We start from the raw sequence: 25,666 nt of genomic DNA, 5'->3' as shown, positions 1-25,666 counted from the left end.
GGATTATACTCCATCAACAGAAAGGAGTATTCCAAGAACAAGAAAGATATGGAAGCTGTTTCAACACATAGATGAGAAATGAAGCTGACTCCCAGGATGATGGTCCCTGGTTGACAGCTGGGCCAGGACTAGAAAAAGCAAACAAGGACAAAAAATTCCAGGAGAGCTGTTCTCAAGAAAGAAATAGATTGATAAATTACCAAATTACCATAATGGATTGATATTTTTTACCATATTAAGAGGAATTTTATAATTCTGCTAAGAGGTTTAGAGATGATTATGGACAAGTACATTGAAGACTAAGTAAATGAAAAAGGGAGATTACTAACTCCAGAAATACAAAAAGCTATATGAAAAAGAAAATGGAATCATATTATAATGTGTGACTCAGCTGTACTGACATAATTTACATAATCATAAAACTTTAAACACTAAATATTCATTTAATAAAAAATTATAGTCATTTTGAAAGACAGAGATAAAACAGTGTACATGGGTGGCTGTAAAACAGCCAGCCATATTCTCATCTCCCATAGTGAGAAATCAGCTGATAATGTCTAACATTTTAAAATTAACATAATTATACTACCACTCTTATCTAGAAATATGGAGGCAAATGTCAGAAGAAACAGCTTACAGAACTTAAAGTATAAGCTTAGGGAACAGGGGAGAAGGTGGTAGGGCAGGAGATTGCGTTTACTGTCTTCAGTATTGTACTATTACTATTTGACTTTTAAAAATGATATACATATATTTGTTCAACAAATAAAAATCAAGTTTTAAAAAAGTTAAACAAGACTGTGATAACAAAAAGGAAATTAAAACCTCTATTGGCAACTTGGTTATTAGTGCTTTGGAAGCAACCTCCACCCTAAGGGAAAAAGTGGTGAAAATGATTTAGGAGATATACTTCTTGTTTTCACTTTGAAAATTTAGGGGAGCTGGTGGTAGAAATGCATGAGTACTACAGGGATTTTTCAATACCAGCATATAGGACTTTGGGAGTAGAATATAGCTAGATGGGAAAACAATCCACCCTTCCCCCTACCAGCCCTGCTAACTAACATTCCTTTGTGGATGGGAAACACTGAGCTACAAGGGAAAATAAGGTCTGGAGCAAGGTAACCTTGTGGTAACCTGAAAGCTAAAGGCTTGTCTTTAAGTAAGCAAAGATCTGATTATTAATTAGCAGGGGCCACTTAGAACTACAACTAGGAAAAACAGTTTAGCCATTTGCCAAGTCATGTGATATCCACTACAAGTCTCTTCATAATTCACCCTATAACCCAGACCATCTAAGAGATGTAGCTTCCTCAGAATTCCAGCATAGTTATTAGTACAAAACTTCTCCACAAATAGGGACATTTATTATAACATTATCAAACCGTTTATTAAATACTTGTTGCATGAAGTAAGGTATTAGATTAAATGAAAAAAAATTACAGGTTCCCTATCCGGAATGTATCCTTTTTTTAAACCAACAGTACAACTCCAGTTGTACTATTCCCATTGAGCTGTCTTGTTACCATCAAAAGCTGCATGCCTGTTTTCTTTCCATACAATTAAAGAGAGATGGTAGACAGGAACGAATGCTACACTAGCAAATATTTTACCTGGTACTGGAACTGAATGGGCTGCAGTTGGCTGTCATTCTGAGTCATCTTCCTCGCCAGGGCCTCTTTCAGAGCAAGGGCTTTATTCAACTCAACCAGTTCCTTAGACATCTGAGCTTGACGTAGAGCATGCTGAGTGGTGAAAGCATCAGAAGACCTGCTATTTTCTGGACTGGTTTCCACTTGCTGGAAAAGATCAGGATAATGACTTGGAGTTCCTAAGGCACTGTTTCATCAAGTCTCATAGCCACTTCTCCATTATGAGTATCTCTGCCCTTTTATTTATTTAATTGAAGTATACTTGATGTATACTATTGTATTGGTTTCAGTGTACAACATAGTGATTCAGCAGTCATACATACACATTATGAAATGTTCACAAGTAAGTGTAATTACCAGGTATCACCACACAAAGATATTACAAGATTGTTGATTATATTCCCTATACTGTACTTTTCATCCCTGTTATTTCTTTCTTTCATAATGGGCAGTTTATACCTCTCTATCCCCTTCTCCTATTTTTCCCCTCCCCCACTGCCCCTCCCTTCCCCTATGGTAACCACCAGTTTATTCTCTGTTTAAAAGTCTATTTGTTTTGTTTTCTCATTTGTTGTATTTTTTTAGATTCTGCATATAAATGAAATCATATGGTATTTGCCTTTCTCTAACTTACTTCACTTCTTTTAAACTAGCTTCACATACATTTGCTTTAAACATATGAAATAAATCAAGTCAGCCTGTTTCCCTGCTCTCACAAGCTACTTATTTCTTATAAGGAATATAACTGTGTCTTTTAGAGTGAAGTAAGCTTCTGCTCTTTCCTTTATTGATTTGGCCAACATTTCTTACTTTTACCTCATTCTAAGGGGTCCTCAGAGGAGAGTGAGCTCAGGAAATGGCACATTTGGAAGGGTAGATATGGAGAAAAGCCTTCATTCATTCTCACAGAGCTGACCTCTGGCACCTGATTTAGCCCCTATTTTTCTTCTTTCAGAACATGAAAAATACTCATATATATTTGTTTTAGGTGGAAAGGCTGTCTCAAGCAAACCATTACCCAGCCTTTCATTCCGACTTGGCTCCACAGCCTTTAGCCAACATCTAATACATCTTATCTATTCTCGTACCATGAACACTCAAAACACTTGCCTTGGTTCTTTTAGCCCATAACCATTTCATCCATAGACAAGTATGCTGAGAAAAAAATTTCTCTTCCATTTCTTCTCTAATGCTTTTCAACTTTGCCATAATTTCCTTATTTGTTCCTTTCCTCATTTTAACTTGCTAGACAGTTGATGCAGAATGCTAGCATTTAACAAGAAATCAGTAAGCCAGACTGCAAATATAGAAGTGATATCCTTGAGAAGCCTTGCTGTGCATTACCAGTTACACTGTTAGAAACAAAGCCTATACAAGTTAGGGAGTTTACAAAGCTGAGATTCATACTCAAGATTGGATTTTGAAGGCATTTCATGCAGGATGATAGCAATCAGGGATTCTCTTCCTCACCTGTGTGATAAATTATAGGAAATGGCACAGTTAAAAACCTCTGGTTCTACACAAATGGTTATTACTTACAGTTTCTGGTTCCACTGAAGTATCAATGTCTGTGGCCATGGAAGCAGCAGTTTCATCCTGTAATGACAAATGATGTTTCAGTTTAGCAGAAAGATTCTGAAGTGAAGCTTACTAGTGGATTTTATATTGGTTATTTAATTTTTTTCAAGTATATATAGAGACCATTTAAGGTATTGGACCCATTTTGTACTCACATATACTGCAACAGCCACACATTTCCATTTCTCAAGAGTCTGTCTTCTTTATAAAGGTCAATTGTATAGTCTTTATAAAAAACAGGGTCATGTGCAACTGCCATATTTATTGCACCTTTCCTGTTCTGCCAGAGATTACTGGGCCAGAGTGAAACACTTAGTCATTCTAACAGGCTAAAGTTTAACCCACTTTATAGACTCTACCCTTTCTTTTTTAATGTTTTTACCACTGTGTCTATCTCTATAATGTACAGATAGGTCTAACCGGTTCTCGTGGACTTACCACTATAAGAGCAGACACATGAAACAAAGGCAATGCAGCAGTAAAGTGAATAGAATGAAGGGCTATTTTTGATTTTTATTTTACAGTTGGTCAAGGTAGCAAGAACCTACTCTAAGGAAATAAATGCCACAGGTAGAAACCCCAGAAAAATGTGCTTATGAAGTCAGAAAAATATACTGCAGCCTCTGCCCTTCATTTGCATAAGAACTGATCACATACAGCTACTCCACCCAGGTAGTGGTTACTTGAAGGAAAAGAGTAAAGCACTGATTCTCTCTCAGAGAAGGGCAAATTCCCTTTTTGGGCATTGGAACACCACCTAGCAGGGAAACCTAAAACTACTTATTAGGACTATTGTTTTTAGGCTATCATACGAGCAAGCTCTGTTCTCCCCATTGGAATTTAGGCTTTATTTGGCATTGCAGCATACGGACTGCCACTTTTGTTTAAGTGATTCTCCAAAGCCTGGGAAGAAAGGATTATTTCCAGGAAGTCATGTGCTTAAGAAGGTCATAGGTGACAGAGCTATTGGCTCAGTAGCAAGGAAAGAATTTAGGGTTAGCACATTGGAGTCGCTGCACCAGCCCAGTGAAACATTACATAGTTGTTGAAACTTGAATCTCAGTAGCCTTAAGGTAAGGAGTGAAGAGGCCTTTAGTAAGTGCTGTTTGTAAACCATTTCCCATATTCTGCCCACAAATTCCCAAGCAGTGAGACTCCTAAAGAATTCAAAGGAAGCTCCGGTGTTCCCAGATCCTTTCTCATCATGCTTTGCAGTACTGATGATTCTCCAAGGACAGGACATATTAAAGCCTTCTTAAAAAAAGAACACTTCAATATATTATGAGCTAACGGTTACCCTTTCCTCTCTCCAGTGTTTTATGTTTCAGTAAAAGGACTATTGTAGATTGGCTTTTGAAGACTTTTCTCATACCTCCCAGAGGGTCAGGATCAAAGTCAATGGGTTAATCCTCAAGGAAGACATGTTGTTAACCATGCAGTTACCTTTTGGATTTTGGCCCAGTGAAATTTCACAATGTTAAGGCTTAAGCTTTGGTGACATGTTCCACATGAACATGGTAGGATTCTGCCTTCATAATCCTAAATGTAAATATATAACAAAAGGATTTATTTTAAGCTAACAGCCTCTTTCTCCCACATTCTAAGGCTACAACTGAGAAGCTCTTGTACAAGTTAAAAGGCATAATTTGCTGAAGGTGATGGTCAGGGAAATAAGGCTGGGGTGTACTGAGCTACATTAACCAAAACTGACCTTCAAAATAAAGTTTGTGCTTGTAGGCTGTAGACAATACATTTACAGGGCATGCAAAATGCTTTTTATGGAACTGATCTTGGAGGAGGTGGTAAAAACAAAAACACCTGATTTTGTGGGAACTGAAAGGATTGCATCAATGTCCTCACAGGTAACTGCAACATGGGGGTTTACTTGAATTGTATTTTAAAAGAAGAAATGGTACAGTTTAGTGCTTAAAGCCCTAGGAGGAAGATTTAGGAACAATGGTTGCCTTCATAACTGAAAAGGCAGTGTTCATCCATCACTTAAAATACAAATAGTATTAATCCAGAATGAAGGGCACAAGCACTTAGATTTAAAACATTTTGCTTTCACTGTAGTGAGTCTTAAAAGCCACAGGATACACTGTTGTGTATTTCCAAAAAATATGTAGTTGGGAGGGTCTCCAAACAATAGACACAGAGAACTGATTCAAGAGTACAGCAGGAGCCCTGAGTTAAAGGGTTTACTATACTTAATCATGGCAGTGGATAGAAGCCAGGAATTTTATAAGCTTGTGACAATCTTTAGCAACCTCTTGTTGCATATGCCAAGTGAATTTCAGTGGCAGACACAGCCCTATTTTATTAACTTGGGTCCATGTGTTTCCTTCTTCATCTTTCCCATGTGACTCAAAACCCCAAAAATGAGGTGTTGTGAAATCTTCTAACATCAGTGTGGTGGCCATGAGCAATGGTGCCCCAGATCAAACTTTTCTAATCTCACAGGCTTTTGCTCCAGTACAGTTCTGGAGCCTAGATTATCTTAATTCTGAGGCAGCTCACAAAAGGTTTTCATAAACTAGATGTTTTACTATAGTTAAGTGCAATTACAGATGGTGAAATTTAACCTTCTGATAGCTATTCTCTGGCATGCACTCTATACCTAATCCACTTTGAAGTTTTTACCATGTTCTAAACTTTCCTACCTCTTTGCTTTTGCATATACCTTTTTCTCTATATAGATTGCCCTTTCCTCTTTGTCTGTGTGGCAAATTCCTATTCATTTTTTAGGACCCAGTCAGTTTCTTCTGTGCTGTGACTTCTACGCAGTTTATCATCCCTTCCTTTGTGCTCCCACTGCAATTTGCTTATATTGCTAATGTTAAGAGGATTAAAACAGACATGAGAGAGGGTTCCTCGTTTTCCTTACTTCCTTTGCCTTTCTCCCTTTTTTGCCACCTCTCCCACCTGTGAACCTGGCCAACTGACAAACTACAAGGCTTGCAAGAACAACTCTTGAGAACAATTGGACAGTTATCAGGATGCGATTATACCAATGTTCTTGAGTAAGAGGCATGAAAACTGGAACAGCCTCCAACCAAAAGTTCTACAGCAACACAGCAATTAACAACAAAAACTGCTACCTGATCCAAACCACAAGGATATAACACTCCTCTCTTCTTAGCCTATAAAAGACCAATACTGTTTTGAGTTGGGGAGTTACCTGGAGTCTTCAAGTGCTCTCTGAGTGCAGCAGTTAAATAATGCCTTTAACCTCTATTTGAGTCACTTAAATCATTTTCTTTTGATATTAATGCAGTACTTAGCAAGGTTACATAGCTAATGAGTGGCAGAACTGGCTTCAAACCAGGGCCTGTCTGGCTCTGGAGCCCAGGTTTTCAATTACTGTGGCCTATTCATTAGAGAAATAAACTGCCCTCTTGGACTGCTTGTGATAGTTTTATACAATACTACTTATTCTAAAACACTGCTTTCTAGTCTTTTGAGAGCTTTCTTATTTAATTTCTTGGAACTGGCCATTCCAACCCTTCCCCCCAAAAAATACTGTATGGTATTTTTTTTCACTGATTCTAAGAGTAAAAGGTAGGTGTATATGATTTTGTGATACCCTTTGGACAACTCTAGAAAACACTGGGTAAGACCTGGGATGGAGAATCACTGTTCTGGTAAAATTAAAACCTCTGCCCAAGAGCTAGGAATTATCATCAGGTGTTTACATATACATTACTGCCACAGAATAATAAACAAGAGGGTATAGGTGGAATAAAACCAAGCATACCCTTTAACAACCATGACTTCTTAACATAATATGATGTCAATTTTGTAAAAAAGTAGGTATGCCTAAGGAATAAGATAAAGAAGTAATACCAAAATAAAGAGATTTTAGGGTCGTGGGATTATAAGAATTTTTCTTCTGGGGAAATCAACAAAAAACCACCCCCTCCTAAAACCCACCCAAGACTACTATGATAGTTCTAAAAATAAATTAAAATGGTGAACTTATAGCAGCATGAGCTTTCAGATTAACTTATTACTGGTTATAAAAGAGATCTATGGTTGCTCTAAGCTACCTGTTAGAACCCAGCTAATTTAAAGTAAGGATATGGTACAAGGCCTCTTATTAAGTTAGCTTGCACTGAGAAGATAACAAATCAATGACTGCTACTCATGCTACCTAGGCTATTTGGCCCTGCTATGTTGTTGCTTCCAGTGTTTGATTAGAACACTGAAATATTAATGTGCCATTGCATGTGTAACCTCTGAGTGTTCTGATTTAACAAATTCAATATTCAGATCATATCCAATGACCCCTGACCTCTGTCCTCAAGTAGCTCACAATCCAGTTGTTTCAGCAAAAGTCACACAGTTAGACATGTTTACATGTATCAAGAGGAACAAACGAAAGCAGTATATCTTTTTACCCTGTCCCTACTTGGCTTACCGATAGTTGGGTAATCACTTGCTGCAGATTATGAATTATCTCTACATTATCTTTTAATTCCTGGTCTTCCAAAGTCTCAACTAGCTTTTGAAGATCCACTTTGCAGCTGAAAATTCAAACAAGGGAAGCCAGGGGTTAATCATACTGCAAAGGCCAGAGGTGATATAGGTCACTACCAAACATCTGGTAGGAAACTTACGCTGCATGTTGCCTGAGCTCTTCTAGCTTGGCGTTCATTTTTTCATTCGCTTGTTCTGTCTGAAACAAAGACCCAGGAGATCATCAGTGGCAGTGCCTGACAGCCTTACCTAATTATGTCCTCTCTCTTACCCCCATGGATTAAAATCTAGGTAGAGAGACTGCCTCCTTTGCTGTAATAAAGGATTTAGCAGGCTTTGGTTATTTAGTGAGAAATGTGTTTTTTTTTTTAACAGTCACGGAAATTAGCCCTTCAGTCAACATAAGCTACTAAAAATAACACCCAACCAGCTGGGTGTTATGCTTGCCATGAAGCTCAAACTATGGCATGGAGTGTGAAGCCTTCATTTCATACAGAACTTTGCAACTGGGGAAAAAAAGCAATACTTCCTGGCATGCTACTCCCTGCTGTTTGCAAAAAAAACCACTTACTTTAAACTGCCTCCTACGCTACACTGTGTTCTAGCCCCAGCATAAGGGCATTTAAAACATAAAAGGGTCTTGTACTGAATATGAACAGAGATTTTTTTTTTCAAGTTACATTATTTGATATGGTAGGCTAGTTTTAGCAAAAGAAAGCAAGAAAAAAGGGGGAGGCCTACGAATGATGGCAGAGAAGAAATGGAAGAGGTGATTGAAATTTTCCATTTTATTTCAGTCACACTATCTGTAACATGCTAGATGCTGCAACAGATTTGGGGAGGATAAGTTTATATAGGACAAAAGTGTTGTGCTTGTTATGAAGTTCTGAAAGGACATTAAACAATAAGCCTATCAGGTAGCCATTATAACAACCCTATAAAGATCAGATGAGTATGTGGCTAGAATAACAAGTACTGTCTGTTATGTCAGCCACACTCACACGGGAAACACAGCTTCCAGGGTGACTTCAAAGGCATAAAATCTAACAGTGTAGACAAAATTGTATATAAAAAAATCCCCTAGATCCCATTTTCATCCTTCCATAGTAATGGACAATACAATGGATGTAGGATTTGGCCCCCTTTAAAGAAATCTTTAAGCAGCTTACCCTTCCTTGACTGGAGAGCACACTGATGCATGAAGGTGTGTAAATTACAGATGTTCAATTACATTTTGGTGGAAATTCATTTTCGCTTTTGGCAATAGCTGTGCTATCAAAGTTGTATTTAGACTAGTAGAAAAATGTTAGTAACAGAGCCAGAACTCACTGATCCAGGAGGTTACTATCCTACAGGTAGTAGGATACAGAACTGGTATAATCAGTTACGTAGTGACCACTATTTGGAAATTAACTATATGTAAAAGGAATTAAAATTAATTTCCCAGCTGTTCCATCTCACCATGGTAACTGTTAGGATGGGTTGTGAAATGTGACATTAGGGGAAGGGAGACAGAGAAGAACTAAGATCTTAGTGAGGGGACAGCCACTTGGGATTATGGATAGAGACTAGGCAGGACTTAAGGTGACAGAGGGACCTGGTTCTTTCCTCTCTGGTATTTTAGAACAAATCTATCTTAAGATGGGATTCACATAGATTCTTTGTGGTGGATGTATAGGTGTTTATTGTACAATTTTTTTAACGTTTTGTATGTCTGGTGATAAGTCCATGTACTTAACCCAGGAGGGGCTCTATGGAAGATATGGTAATACCTATCCATTTTTTTCCACATAACTTGCCTCTTCTAATGAGAAGCATGTTAAATATTTCAGAAACATAAGCTAGTAACTGCCTAGACTGCTAGCAATTTAGCCTTGGGGCCTCACCAAAATGATCCTTTCCAACATCTGGGCAGTCTGACCAGCTGCCTCACTTAGACCACGACTTAATTTTTCATTCTCTTCTACCAGGGACTGATTCTTCTCCATTAGGGACTGTAGATTTTCTGATGGCTCCACACTAAAACAAGAAAGCAACATATTAGCAAAATACGATTGGTAACACCTATATCAAAGGTGGATGAAAATATATCCCATAGTCCTTTTGGGGGGGTTGGTTTAGAATTACTCCCCCTATAAAGTCTGGTAAAAGTGTGCCCACTCCAATTTATTCTCCCAGTCAGTATATAGTATATTGGATGAATAAAACGGTATGCCTGAAATACTTTAATGGTTTGGAGGAAGGTAATAATTCAGAGCCAGATATGGTTGCAACAGGAATAACTAACCTCTAGCCTTGGCTCTTGGTTTACGATCTTTCTATTTGCGCCATGCAGTGAAGAAGTGAAGGCTAACTATAGCTAAGATAGATGTTCTTTCCCTCTTCTTTCCACTCTCAATTCCTCATCAGAGATTAGGAAAGTAGAGAAGGAAGAGCTATGGAGGAGGTAGAAGTGACATGGCTCAGGGTCAAAATTTAACCTCATCAATATAAGTCAGTAACCTATTTACTGTAAAATTGAGGGAAATGGCATTTAAGAAGTCAGAAAGTTGAAATGATGACCAGTGGCCCCCAAGAGTACATTTCACAATCTTCAATAGACTAGTGCTCCCTTCTAAATGCTTGCCCTGCTTGAAAGTGATGACCCATAACCTCTTGTTCATTTGTCTCTCAAATTTTTTAAATTGTTTACAGTGGGTGGTGGCACCAGTGGTGTCCATTTGAAATAGGAGTGGAAGGGAAGGACAGAAATAGCATGAAGAAATACATAAAGATAAGAACCTTTAAAATTTATGCAGAGTATTTGATATCATTTCCAAACTAATGAAGCAGACCAATAAGAAGTACAGTTTTAGTTGGTCTCCTTTTTTCTAATCCAGTGGGATTAATTGTTGAAAAGATTGGAAAATAAGACTGTGAAAAAGATCAGAAGAAACATGAAAATTTGATGTAGGAGATTGAAGGGAAAAATGAATACTTGTCAAGGCTATCATGAGGAAAAAAAAAAAAGACAGGGAACAGCTGTTCTCAGTCTCCAAAAAGATAGAAAAGGATCTCAGGAATAGATGCTCCATCACCCAGCTTAAGACGTCCATGAATTCTTACAGAAGATCTTAGCATGCTCTTTATCAAAAAGTTAATACAAGGTCACACCATAAGATCTCATATTACACTGTTGAGAATTTACTAAGACTCTTGTGAAGGAATGTTCAATTAAAATGTGGATTTTAAAAATAAACTACGGGTAAATTTAGTGTTATTTTTAACTGCTCTGATAGTTTCTTCTTTCCTTATTGTTATTAAATTGAAAAGTTCCATGGATCATTCAGGTAAGTTGACAAGCTTGAAAGTAATGATACTTTTAACTTAATAGTATTTCCCCCCCCCCAAAAAATTTTATGTTTTCTCTAAATGGGGGAAAATACAATGGAAAACCAATGTTTCCTCTTTCACATTCTATTTAACTGCCAATGCTAGAATTCAGGTTAGCTGAGCAGGTGCCAATTGACAAGCACTTGAAGAAAATCAATACAAAAGTTTCAATGAGAGGCAGAGCCAAGATGGCGGCATGAGTAGAGCAGTGGAAATCTACTCCCAAAACCACATACATTTTTGAAAATACAAAGACAACACTTCCTAAAAGAGAGACCAGAAGACATAGGACAACATCCAGACCACATCCACACCTGCGAGAACCCAGCGCCTTGAGAAGGGGGTAAGATACAAGCCCCGGCCTGGTGGGACCCGAGCTCCCAACAGCCCAGCTCCGGGCGGGAGGAGAGGAGTTGGAGTGGGGAGGGAGAGGGAGCCCAGGACTGCTAAATAGGCAGCTTTAGCAATCCGCACAAGAGCGCAGACACAGTGCATGCGTGGGGTCCTGGATACTAGGGAAACAGGACAGTAAGACCTGTGAGCAGGTCCCTGCAGCCGGTGCACTGGGGACAAAGAAAAGCGAGTGCTTTTTGAAAGCCTTGAATGAACAGGGACCCCACTGCCAGACGTAAGCGTCCTGGGACACTTAGTCCTGGAGCAGGGAACTCTGGGCACTCTAAACCCCTGGATAGCAGGGCAGCTCAGAGGCCCCTCACGGAGATAAACAGCCTCCTGGCTGTTCCCCCTCCAAAGCGGCTCCACCATATCGGAGCAGCAGCCTGAGGCAGGTCACCCCCACAGCAACCACAGAGCTAAACTCCATGGCAGCCAGCAAGAATCAGAAGCCCTTTCTGTGCATAGCTGCCCAGCACAAGCCACTAGAGGTCACTGTTCTCCCAGGAGAGGAAGGCCACAAATCAACAAGAAGGGAAGTTCTTCCAGCCGTCACTCGTGCCAGCTCTGCAAACTATCGCTATCGCCATAAAAAGGCGAAATTTGAGGCAGACAAAGATTGCAGAGACAACACCTGAGGAGACACAACTAACCAGTCTTCCTGAAAAAGAATTCAAAATATAAATCATAAACATGCTGACGGAGACGCAGAGAAATATACAAGAGCTAAGGGATGAAGTCTGGAGGGAGATTACAGACGTCCGGAAGGAGATTACAGAAATGAAACAAACTCTGGAAGGATTTATAAGCAGAATGGATAAGATGCAAGAGGCCATTGATGGAATAGAAACCAGAGAACAGGAACGCATAGAAGCTGACACAAAGAGACATAAAAGGATCTCCAGGAATGAAATAATATTAAGAGAACTGTGTGACCAATCCAAAAGGAACAATATCTGTATTATAGGGGTACCAGAAGAAGAAGACAGAAAAAGGGATAGAAAGTGTATTAGAAGAAATAATTGCTGAAAACTTCCCCACAATGGGGGGAGGAAATAATCGAACAGACCATGGAAATACACAAAACTCCCAACAGAAAGAACACAAGGAGGACAACACCAAGAAACATAATTAAAATGACAAAGATCAAGGACAAGGAGAGAGTTTTAAAGGTAGCTAGAGAGAAAAAGGTCACCTATAAAGGAAAACCCATCAGGCTATCATCAGATTTAAAAACAGAAACCTTACAGGCCAGAAGAGAATGGCATGATATATTTAATGCAATGAAACAGAAGGGACTTGAACCAAGGATACTGTATCCAGCACGATTATAATTTAAATATGAAGGAGGGATTAAACAATTCCCAGACAATCAAAAGTTGAGGGAATTTGCCTCCCACAAACCACCTCTACAGGGTATTCTAGAGGGACTATTCTAGATGGGAGCACTCCTAAGACTAAACAGATGTCACCAGAGAATATAAAATCATAGCACAGAAATCAGACCAACCAAATACCAACTAAAGGCAAAAAATAAAAAATAAACTACCCACTAAAAGCAGTTAAAGGAAACACAAAAGAGCACAGAATAAAACAACCAACATATAAAGAATGGAGGACAAGGAATAAGAAGGGAGAGAAGAAAACAATCTCCAGACAGTGTATGTAACAGCTCACTAAGTGAGCTAAGTTAGGCAGTAAGACACTAAACAAGCTAACCTTGAACCTTTGGTAACCAAGAATCTAAAGCCTGCAATGGCAATAAGTATATATCTTTCAATAGTCACCCTAAATGTAAATGGACTGAATGCATCAATCAAAAGACACAGAGTAACAGAATAGATAAAAAAGCAAGATGCATCTATATGCTGCTTACAAGAAACTCACCTCAAACCCAAAGACATGCACAGACTAAAAGTCAACGGATGGAAAAACATATTTCAGGCAAACAACAGAGAGAAGAAAGCAGGGGTTGCAGTACTAGTATCAGACAAAATAGACTTCAAAACAAAGAAAGTAACAAGAGGTAAAGGACATTACATAATGATAAAGGACTCAGTCCAACAGGAGGAAATAACCATTATAAATGTCTATGCACCCAACACAGGAGCACCAGCATATGTGAAACAAATACTAACAGAACTAAAGGGGGAAATAGAATGCAATGCATTCATTTTAGGAGACTTCAACACCACTCACTCCAAAGGACAGATCCATGAGACAGAAAATAAGTAAGGACAGACACGCACTGAACAATACACTAGAACAGATGGACCTAACAGACATTTACAGAACTCTACACCCAAAAGCAGCAGGATACACATTCATCTCAAGTGCACGTGGAACATTTTGCAGAATAGATCACATACGAGGCCACAAAAAGAGCCTCAGTGAATTAAAAAAGATTGAAATTCAACCAACCAATTTCTCAGACCACAAAGGGATAAAACTAGAAATAAATTGTACAAAGAAAACAAAAAGGCTCACAAACACATGGAGGCTTAACAACATGCTCCTAAATAATCAATGGATCAATGACCAAATTACAACAGAGATCAAGCAATATATGGAGACAAATGACAACAACAGCACAAAGACCCAACTTCTGTGGGACGCAGCGAAAGCAGTGTTAAGAGGAAAGTATATAGCAATCCAGGCCTATTTAAAGAAGGAAGAACATTCCAAAATGAATAGTCTAACATCACAATTATCGAAACTGGAAAAATAACAAATGAGGCCTAGAGTCAGCAGAAGGAGGGACATAATAAAGATTAGAGAATAAATAAACGAAATTGAGAAGAATAAAACAGTAGAAAAAAATCAATGAAACCAAGAGCTGGTACTTTGAGAAAATAAACAAAATAGATAGGCCCCTAGCCAGACTTATTAAGAGAAAAAGAAAATCTACACACATAAACAGAATCAGAAATGAGAAAGGAAAAAATCACGACGGACGCCACAGAAATACAAAGAATTATTAGAGAATATTATGAAAATCTATATGCTAACAAGCTGGAAAACCTAGAAGAAACGTACAACTTTCTATAAAAATACAACCTTCTAAGACTGACCAAGGAAGAAACAGAAAATCTAAACAGACCAATTACCAGCAACAAAATTGAATCGGGAATCAAAAAACTACCCAAGGACAAAACCCCCGGGCCAGATGGATTTACCTCAGAATTTTATCAGACATACAGAGAAGACATAATACCCATTCTCCTTAAAGATTTCCAAAAAAAAGAAGAGAAGGGAATACTCCCAAATTCATTCGATGAAGCCAGCATCATTCTAATACCAAAACCAGGCAAAGACCCAACCAAAAAAGAAAATTACAGACCAATAACCCTGATGAACATAGACGCAAAAATACTCCACAAAATATTAGCAAACTGAATTCAAAAACACATCAAGAGGATGATACACCATGATCAAGTGGAATTCATCTCAGGGATGCAAAGATGGTACAACATTCGAAAATCCACCAACATCATCCACCACAACAAAAAGAAGGACGAGAACCACATGATCGTCCCCATAGATCCTGAAAAAGCATTTGACAAAATTGAACATCCATTCATGATAAAAACTCTCAACAAAATGGGTACAGAGGGCAAGTACTCCAACATAATAAAGGCCATATATGACAAACCCACAGTCAACATCATAATTAACACAGAGAAGCTGAAAGCTTTTCCTCTGACATCAGGAACAAGACAGGGATGTCCACTCTCCCCACTGTTATTCAACATAGTACTGGAGGTCCTAGCCACGGCTATTAGACAAAACAAAGAAATACAAGGAATCCAGATTGGTAAAGAAGAAGTCAAACTGTCACTGTTTGCAGATGACATGATATTGTACATAAAAAACCCTGAAGACTCCACTCAAAAACTGCTAGAACTAGTATCTGAATTCAGTAAGTTGAAGGATATAAAATTAATACACAGAAATCTGTTGCTTTCTTATACACTAACAATGAACTAGCAGAAAGAGAAATCAGAAAAACAATTCCATTCACAATTGCATCAAAAAGAATAAAATACCTAGAATAAACCTAATCAAGGAAGTGAAAGACCTATACCCTGAAAACTACAAGACACTCTTAAGAGAAATTAAAGAGGACACTAACAAATGGAAACTCATCCCATGCTCTTGGCTAGGAAGAATTAATATCGTCAAAATGGCCATACTGCCTAAAGCAATCCACAGATTCAATGCAATCCCTATCAAAATACCAACAGCATTCTTCAACGAACTGGAACAAATAGTTTTAAAATTCATATGGAACCACAAAAGACCCCGAATAGCCAAAGCAATCCTGAGAAGGAAGAATAATGCAAGGGAGATCTCACTTCCCAATTCCAAGATCTACTACACCACAGTAATCCAGACAATTTGGTACTGGCACGAGAACAGAGCCACAGACCAGTGGAACAGAATTGAGAGTCCAGATATTAAGCCGAACATATATGGTCAATTAATATATGATAATGGAGCCATGGACATACAATGGGGAAATGACAGCCTCTTCAACAGTTGGTGGTGGCACAACTGGACAGCTACATGTAAGACAATGAAACTGGATCATTGTCTAACCCCATATACAAAAGTAAAATGAAAATGGATCAAAGACCTGAATGTAAGTCATGAAACCATAAAACTCTTAGAAAAAAACAGAGGAAAAAATCTCTTGGACATAAACATGAGCAAGTTCTTCATGAACATACCTCCCTGGGAAAGGGAAACAAAAGCAAAAATGAACAAGTGGGACTATATCAAGCTGAAAAGCTTCTGTACAGCAAAGGATACCATCAATAGAACAAAAAGGCATCCTACAGTATGGGAGAATATATTCATAAATGACAGATCCAATAAAGGCTTGACATCCAAAATATACAAAGAGCTCACGCACCTCAACAAACAAAAAGCAAATAAGCCAATTAAAAAATGGGCACAGGAGCTGAACAGACACTTCTCCAAAGAAGAAATTCAGACAGCCAACAGACACATGAAAAGATGCTCTGCATTGCTAATTATCAGAGAAATGCAAATTATAACAACAATGAAATATCACCTAACACCGGTAAGGATCACTACCACCCAAAAGATAAACAACAATAAATGTTGGCAAGGTTGTGGAGAAAGGGGACCCTTCCTACACTACTGGTGGGAATGTAAATTAGTTCAACCATTCTGGAAAGTAGTATGGAGGTTCCTCAAAAATTCAAAATAGAAATACCATTGACACAGGAATTATACTCCTAGGAATCTACCCTAAGAATACAGGCAGCCCAGTTTGAAAAAGACATATGCACCCCTATGTTTATCACAGTACTATTTACAATAGCCAATAAATGGAAGCAACCTAAGTGTCTATCAGTAGATGAATGGATAAAGAAGAGGGGGTATATATACACAATGGAATATTATTCAGTCATAAGAAGAAAACAAATCCTACCATTTGCAACAACATGGATGGAGCTAGAGGGTATTATGCTCAGTGAAATAAGCCATGTAGAAAAAGACAAGTATCAAATGATTTCACTCATCTGTGGAGTATAAGAACAAAGAAAAAAACTGAAGGAACAAAACAGCAGCAGACTCACAGAACACAAGAATGGACTAACAGTTACCAAAGGGAAAGGGAGTAGGGAGGATGGGTGGGAAGGGAGGCATAAGGGAAAAAAAAATGGGGCATTACTTTTAGCAGACATAATGTAGTAGGGGGTGACAGGGAGGGTTGTACAACACAGAGAAGACAAGTAGTGATTCTATAGCATCTTAGTATGCTGATGTACAGTGACTGTAATGGGGTAGGTGGGGGCGACTCGGTGATGGGGGGAGTCTAGTAAAAATAATGTTCCTCATGTAATCATAGATTAATGATACCAAAATGAATAAAAAAAGAACACAAACAGCAAACCAATGGGAAAAAAAAGGTTATCATGGTAAATTTTACATTATGTATATTTTACCACATATGCATATGCATTTTTTTAAAAACATGGGCTGCCGTATCACAAGACCTTTTAGATAAATGGGATACATGAACAGACAATTCACCAGAGAGAGATAAATGTGGCTCTGGCACAATGCTCAAACCAGCTCACAACTAAAGAAATACAAATTAAAACAACACTGAGATAGTATTTCTTACCTATCCAATGGGCAAAAATTGAAAATGTATGACAACACATTCCACTGGAGAGGCTGTGAGGAAACAAGCGGTCTTATACAATACTGCTGGGAATGAAGACAGGTATAAGCCGTCTAGAAGGGAATATGGCAATATCTAACAAAATCACACATGCACTTACCTTTTTGTCCCAGCAATCCCATTTCTAGAAATATACGCTGAAGATAAATCACTAATGATGTTTAAATATATACATACAAGGTTACTCAGTGAAGCATGTTTGTAATTGCAAAATATTGGGAACAATCTAAATGTCCACACAGAGCAGAGAGGTTGAATTAATCTGTGTGGTGTATGTGTAAAATAAGAGTACCATGAGGCTGTAAATAAATGAGGAAGACTTCTATGAAATGATAAATGATTTCCAGGAAATAATGAAAAAAAACAAAGCTACAAAAAGTATCTAAAGTATACTACCATTCCTATGAGAAAGAAGGGGATATGCAAAAATACACAGGTATCTACACATTTGTACATAAGAAATACAGGAAAGCTAAACCAGAAATTAAGGAGATTGGTTAAATATAGAAGAGGGGAAAATAGTGGTGAAAAGGGGGTGGAAATTAGGGTGGAATGGGAACAGGGTAGCAGGGATGAAGAGGGAATGATACTTCTCTGAGTATATATATATAAAAATCAAACAAATATTCATATTTGACCTGATTGTTTATAGTTCATAATGCGTGATCAAAACTGAAAGTTTCTGTGATGACTGCCCTTGTACTGTTCACCATGTAAGAACTTATTCACTATGTAAGAATTCATTCACCATGTAAGAACTTGTTCGTTATGCTTCAGAAGATTGGAGACTGACGAGAATTAGGCTTGAGATGGATTAATGATTGTGCATTGAGCATTGACTCCCCAATACAGAATTTTATTGTTGTTAACAACCATTTGATGAATAAATATGAAAGATGCCCTCTCAAAAAAAAAATATTGTGGTAAATACCATATGATTTCACTTATATGTGGAATCTAAAAAAATAAGACCAATGAACAAACAAAACAGAAAGAAATTCATAAATACAGAGAACAAATTGGTAGGTGCCACAGGGGAGGAGGTAGGGGGACAGTGAAACAGGTGAAAGGAATAAAGGGGTGCAAACCTACAAATATAAGTAGGAGATGAAATGTACAGCATAAGGAATGTAGTCAATAATATTGTAATTCTTTGTATGGTGACAGATGGTGACTACACTTATTGTAGAGAACATTTTATAATATATATAATTTGAGCATTTCATAATGTATGTAATTGTCAAATCACTGTTGTACACCTGAAATCAATATAACATGTATCAACTATACTTTAATTCAAAAAATTAATTAAATAGAAAAACAATATTGTGGTAAAAAAATATAAAATTTATCAGCTTAACCACTTTTAACCATGTACTTTTAAGTGTACAGTTCAATAGTGTTAAGTATTTTTACCTTGTTGTACAATAGATCTCAGAACTTCTTTATCTTGAAAAATAAAACTCTGTACCCATTAAACAAGTATGATTCAATCTCCCCCACAAGCTACTTTTTTACAGTTTTCTGCCATCGCTTTTATTTATGGAGCTCTTCACCTTCATCTATATGCATAGTCACGCACCGATATTTTCCTGCAGTTCTTTTGTGGGTTTTATCTTTTTAAAAAATTGTGGTAAAAAACATGTAACACAAAACTAACCATCTTAACCATTTTTAAGTGTACAGTTGAGTAGCATTAAGTATATTTACCTTGTTGTAAAACAGATCTCTAGGTATTTTTCATCTTGTAAAACTGAAAATATATACCCATTAAACAACTCCCCTTTTGCCCCTTCCCACAGCCCCAAGGAACTACCATTATATTTTCTGTCTCTATGAATAATTTGACTACTCTAGACATCTCATGTAAGCAAAATCATATAGTATTTTTTTTGTGACTACCTTATTTCACATAACATAATGTCCTCAAGTTTCATTCATACTGTAATATGTGGTAGGATTTCCTTCCTTTTTAAGGCTGAATAATATTCTGTCGTATGTTATATGTAAAAAGTATCACATTTTGCTTATCCATTCATTCACTGATAGACATTTGTGTTGCTTCTGCCTCTTAGTTACTGTGAATAGTACTGCTGTGAACATGGGTATGCAAATATCTCCTCAAGATTCTGCTTTCAGTTCTTTTGGATATATACCCAGAAATGGGATGGCTAGATCATATGGTATTTCTATTTTTAACTTTTTAAGGAAACTCCATATTGTTCTCCATAGCAGTCATACCATTTAACAATCCCTCCAACAGTGTACAAAGGTTCTAATTTTTCCACATCCTCTTCATATCCTTGCCAATGTTTGCTATTTTCTGTTTTTTTTATAGTAGCCATCCTAAAGGTGTGCAGTGATATCTCACTATGGTTTTGTTTTGCATTTCTCTGCCCTGAGTATTTCTTTTTGTATAACTCTAAGTCTGAGGCCATCATAGTGTTTCATGTACCCAAAATATAAAAAATTAAAACCGACCAAGACATAGGGAAGACCCAAAATGGAATACAAACAATAACTGTGAGAAAGAGTATCTTGCCTGGACACTCTGAGTCTAAAAACTGTATGTAATGCTATAACCTAGTTCATAAAAGCGTTTCTCACAGGGGTATGGGCTAGCAGTTCTGAAACTGTCCATACTTGAACTGAACAAATAAGTAAATAGGTTGCAGATCAGGTGGTTTCTCACTGCTAGGGAAAGGAGTTATAAATAAGGAGAGGAGGAAGGCTAAAACAAACCCTGTAGTGTTGGACTGGAATCAGAGGTATCAGTGAAAATCATGGTTTTTAATATCTATGTAGAGGGCTATAAAAATATAGATATGAGTGTATGTGTGGATTACTATACATACAGATATGTCCTAGCTCTACTGACTGAGGACTAGAAGTAGTGAGATGCCAGTTAACAGTGAGCACACCTAGTACCCAGATCTGGCTTCTAAACACCATTTTCCAATAGAAAAAACCCAGGGCTCCTGGAAGATATGGCTGATACCAGAACTGGGACAGGGAAAATAAAAGATGGGTGTGAAATATCCTGTGGAATTGCTTAAAAACTTGAAGGTGCATTAAAGAACACAGGAGCGACCCTGCAGGAGCTCCACATGGACAAAGCAGGAACAGCTTGAGCAATAAAACAAAGAATGATAGTTTTGGATATTAATCCATAGAATAAAATAAAAACCCATGAGCCTTTAAGAATCAAATAAACAAACAAACAAGTAAGTAAGTAAATAAATAAATAAAAGAGACAGCTCTTCCTCACAGCAGAATTCTAATTAATAAATTGCTGAGGACAGAACCAAGCTTTCTATTACATCAGGCTTTCTCAAAGCTAACTAGCTAAATCCTAAATCATTAGCAAATTTGCTAAGTCCTAACCTTGACATTAAGTACTCCAGGAACTTTAGTATATCAGGGAAAATGACCATTAAGAGAACTAGCCTCCACTAGAATATACATTTAAAACTAACATATGACTATTACTTTATAGATCCAGGCAGGGTACCTCCATGGGCTTGTAGCAACAAAACCTGTAGCTGCTGTACCTAGGAAAAACAAAGAAAAATAGTCAGCTAGTCACCAATCAAAAGCTACTTATCCCTTATGAGCAAAATTACCACAATTAGCAGTAGGTCATTTTACTTGATACCTATGAAATCTGAGGCATGACTTAGGTATTACAGGAAGTATCAGGGTGGATGTGTCCATGATAAAAGAACAACAAGCATTACATGAATAACCAGTATTCAGATGAGTTGCCCCTTTTACCTAAGCATCTTAATGAGTTTTTCTTGAGCACCTATTTTAAAAAATTAAATTCAGCACTAGGCTAGGCAATGTCAGGGGGAGGAATACGAGAACAAATGCAAGTGGTTTATTCTCAATATTTACAATCTAGTTGATAAAGACAAGCCCAATGCCTGAAATAGCAGGAAATACAAGACAGAAGATGGAAGTCATTAAGTACTTTAGGGTTCTGAGAAGAAGCAAATTAATGGATTCCCCAAACAGTCAAGAGGAGGCTGCATAGGGATGGATCTTAAATTAAACCAGATTGCATGTGTAATCATCCTCTTCCATTTCCCATAACAAAAGAGGAGCTGTTCTGCTGTGAAGCAGGTACTATTATTATTTCCATTTTATAGATAGGGAAACTGAGGCACAGAGAACTTATCCAAGGTACATAGCTGTTGAGTTATAGAGTTAGGATTGAACCTGGGTAGTCTGGCTTCAGTGTAAATGTTCTTAACCACTGTACTTTGCTACACATGCTATTTCTTCTCCCTGATTTCTCTTCCTTCTTTTCTGCGTAGATAATTCCTACTTAATCCCTCAGATCTCAGCTCAAATGATGCTACCTCAGGAAAGCCTTCTCAGATTAGACACATAACAGAAGATCCTTTCCATACTTTCATAGCACCCTATAGCATGCTATCCCAGTTTATTATGTTATGTTGGTATGATTATGTAGTTAGTGTTTTTCTTTCCTACTAGATAATAAATTCTATGAAGGCAGGAACTGTATCTGCTTTGCTCAGCAATGTATCCTAGCACAGTACCTGGCACATAACAGTGTTCAAAAATATTTACTGCTGTAATTAATGACCAAATAAATGACTAGGAAGAAGAGAATTTTTGGCAATAGGAATACACATGAAAGAGAATAGAGGGGCAGACTGAGTATGATATTTTGTAGTTGAGATGACAGTATGAATACGTAACTTACTTCTATTTTCTACAGTGACCCCCTAGGAGGGGAAGATAAAGGAGAAGAGGAGGGAACAAAAGAGACTAACTGAATAGTAATTATCACTGAGGAGGAAGACCAGAGACAGTGAGCACTGGACAGTTGGGAAACATCAGATTCCCAGTGGAAAGAGTACTATATACCCTGGAAGGCAAGAAAATTTGGCCCCCCCAAGCCTGGGTCAATCCAACTACCTGCCTTATCAGCTCCTCTGCCAGGGCTACTGAGCTGCTGCACAACCAGTCATACTGATACCACCACAAATACATGCTCCTAGTCAGCTACCCTCCCATTTACATGATTTCGAGCCTTCTGTGGTCTCCTCAGTCCATCTACCCTATTGAGATCCTGCTTGCTCTCAGATGACCTTGCCCCCTACTTCACTGAGAAGATAAAAGTTATCAGGCTAAAAGTCCCTCATTTCCCTTCTTCTCCCTCTAAATCAGTGTCACTGTGTTCTTCCTATCCTAACCTCTTTCCTTCTAGTCTTGGGGGCAGGTATCCCCTCTACTGTCTAAAGCAAATCCCTCTTTATTTGTGCTCAGGATCTCAACTACTTAGAGACAGTCCCTTATCAACTAGTACCTATTCTCAGTCTTAGTCTCTCCCAACTGGTTCTTCCACTTGTTCAAGTCTCTTCCACATTTTAAAAACAAAACAGATCTACATTGCTTGACCCTTGACTACCTAGCTATTGACTATTTCATCTTGTCTTCTTGAAAGAAGAGCCTATCAGCTTCCTCCACTTCTGTATCTATTCATTCACTGTCCATCTCACAGCAATCTGCTCCTATTATTCCCCTGACTCTCTTTTCACACTGAGATCACCAATAGCCTCCCTGTAATAAAAAAAAAAATCAATGAACATTTTCAATGCTTACTTTACACTTCTTTTTAAATTTATATTTCTGATAACCCTCCTTGAAACTTTCTCCCGTTGTCTTCCATAACAGCACTGACTTTCTTCTTACCTGTTTGCTCCTTCTTAGTCTCTTGTTGTCTTCCCTCCTTTCCTCATTCCTTAAAAGCTGCTGTTCCTCTAGCATTCTGTCTTTGACCTTCTTCTCTTCTTGGCCATTTGCTCATTCAGACCTTTACTGTGCCAGGCACTCTTTGGTCTCATCCACTCCATTAACATTAGGTACCAATTAAATGCCAATGACAAATCTGTATCTTCAGCTCAGACCTCTTGACATTAAACCAATAGCTATGTTTGGACAACTCGACTTAGATGCCCTCCTAGACCTTCAAATTCAAAATGCCCCAGACTGAATTTAATTGTTTTCATTTTCCTAACTGACTCTGCGTTTCCTCTTGTATTCCCTGACTCAATGATTGGTGCTACCTTTTATTTTTTTTATACACTTGTCCAAGCAAGAAACCTGGCAATCAACCTTGATTCTTCCCACTGACCCTTCCACATCAAATTTGTTACACAGTAAGCTTTATACATTCTTCTTCTACCTTCTTGGTTTTTCCTTTTCCTAATGTATCCCCTTTTCTTCTCTATTGCTACTATTTTTAATTCAGACCACACTTATCACCTGGGTTATTGTAACAGCCTAGAGTAGTCCCCACTTATCCACACAGGGTATGTTACAAGACCCCCAGGGGATATCTGAAACTGTCGACAGTACTGAACCCCATACCTGCTGTTGTTTCCTATACGTATGGACCTATGATAAACTTTCATTTATAAATTAGGCAGTAAGAGATTAACAAAAATAATGATAAAACAGAGCAATTATAACAATATACTGTAATAAAAGTTATGTGAATGTGCTCTCTCTCTTAAAATATCTTACTGTACTGTGCTCACTCTTGTGATGATGTGAGATGATAAAATGTCTATGTGATGAGATGAAGTGACTGTCAAGTGAGGCACTGTGATGCAGCACTTGGTTACTACTGCACTTCTGACAATACATCAGGAGGAGCATCATCTGCTTCTGGACTGTGGTTTATCATGGGGGATCCAAAAACACGGAAAGTGAAATGGTGGATAAGGGGGGACTGCTATAATTTATTTTCCTATTTCTAGACATGCCCAACTCTAATCCACTTTCTCTATACTTGTTAGACTGATCTCCCTAACACACACTTCCCATGTCGGCCTCCTACTTAAAATCCTTCAGTGGCCTCCACAGTTTTCAGGTTGAATTTCAAATTCTTTAACAAAGGACCTTCAGGTTCTGGTGCCTTTCTACCTCTCTTGCCTTGTCTCTTATTGCTTACATTTTCTCTATCAGAGAAATCTCCACTGCCACCCCCCAATCTTAAATAAGACAACAAACATGTCAATAGGAGTTACTTTAAGATTTCCTTAAACTAGCATAATGCTTAACCAACATCTCTAAACTTTTGGTAGAGGAGAACCTGAGAAATAGAGGCTCTATCATTCCGCTCACATACTTCTAATTTTTCCCATCAAATTTTAAGACCCTTATACCTGTTGCTTCAGATGACTAAGTTCAGCTGTTTGGGGATCAATATTAACAACAGGTTTGTTCTTGATTTTTCTTGCTCTGTCAGCATAGCGAAGGGTATTTAATGTTTCCTCTAGATTGGAGTCAGCAGGACTCACACAGGCTATCATTAGAGTATGGCTGTTACCTCCTAGAGAATCTGAAAAAGAACAATGGAAGGAAGTGAAATCAAACAAGTAGGACACAAGCAGAGTTGTCGACTGGGTTGGTGACCTCAAACTCAGAGCTATAAAAAACAAATTCCTCAGTATCTGCAAATTTCCTATTTGTGTCAATATAAAAAAGTGAAGATTTTTGATGTGTAATATTGATACAGTTTAGAATCCTACTGCATGTGTTCTTCTTCTCAAGAGAGACTGATTTCAGCAGTTAATCAGGTTTAAAACAGCTGCAGCCTGGCCGCAGTAAGTTAGGAGCCACTATTGGGATTAAACATTCTTAGGATGCCCCCTCTAGGTAGATTTTAACTCTTCATGGAATTCTGCTTAACAGCACTAATAAAGAAACAGTAACCAAGTTCATTCTCAGGTACAAAGTACTAAGCACAGTTGGCATTCTACAGATTTCTTGGCTCCCCAAGCCATATATAAAGACATCTCTCCATTATTCTTAGAAGCCTATTTGCCAGCAGGTCTGTCTCCTATTTATCAGTTAGATAGTTCTTTATGCGATAGCCTCCAACTCTGGCGTTTTATCTGTTCCATCTTCGCTTTCTCAGCACTATCATTGTGAGTTT

General features: G+C 37.9%; 1 protein-coding gene across 5 annotated transcripts in view; it reads right to left on the bottom strand.

Annotated features, from left to right (window-relative positions):
• Nucleotides 1-25,666, bottom strand: part of KIF4A (kinesin family member 4A) — a 153,010-nt gene that overhangs the window by 54,508 nt on the left and 72,836 nt on the right. For all 5 annotated transcript variants that reach the window (XM_037002940.1, XM_037002939.2, XM_073227791.1 and 2 more), the window contains 7 exons: nt 24,894-25,069; nt 21,181-21,242; nt 9,593-9,725; nt 7,847-7,905; nt 7,648-7,753; nt 3,192-3,248; nt 1,614-1,799 (listed from right to left, as the gene is read on the bottom strand). In XM_037002940.1, coding sequence (XP_036858835.1) covers nt 1,614-1,799; nt 3,192-3,248; nt 7,648-7,753; nt 7,847-7,905; nt 9,593-9,725; nt 21,181-21,242; nt 24,894-25,069 — 779 coding nt within the window. The remainder of the gene's footprint in view (nt 1-1,613; nt 1,800-3,191; nt 3,249-7,647; nt 7,754-7,846; nt 7,906-9,592; nt 9,726-21,180; nt 21,243-24,893; nt 25,070-25,666) is intronic.

This window comes from Manis javanica, chromosome X (assembly GCF_040802235.1).
Source record: "Manis javanica isolate MJ-LG chromosome X, MJ_LKY, whole genome shotgun sequence".
Lineage (NCBI taxonomy): Eukaryota > Metazoa > Chordata > Mammalia > Pholidota > Manidae > Manis > Manis javanica.
The sequence above is the reverse complement of the archived record's forward strand: the minus strand, read 5'-3'. Positions and strand labels throughout refer to the sequence as shown.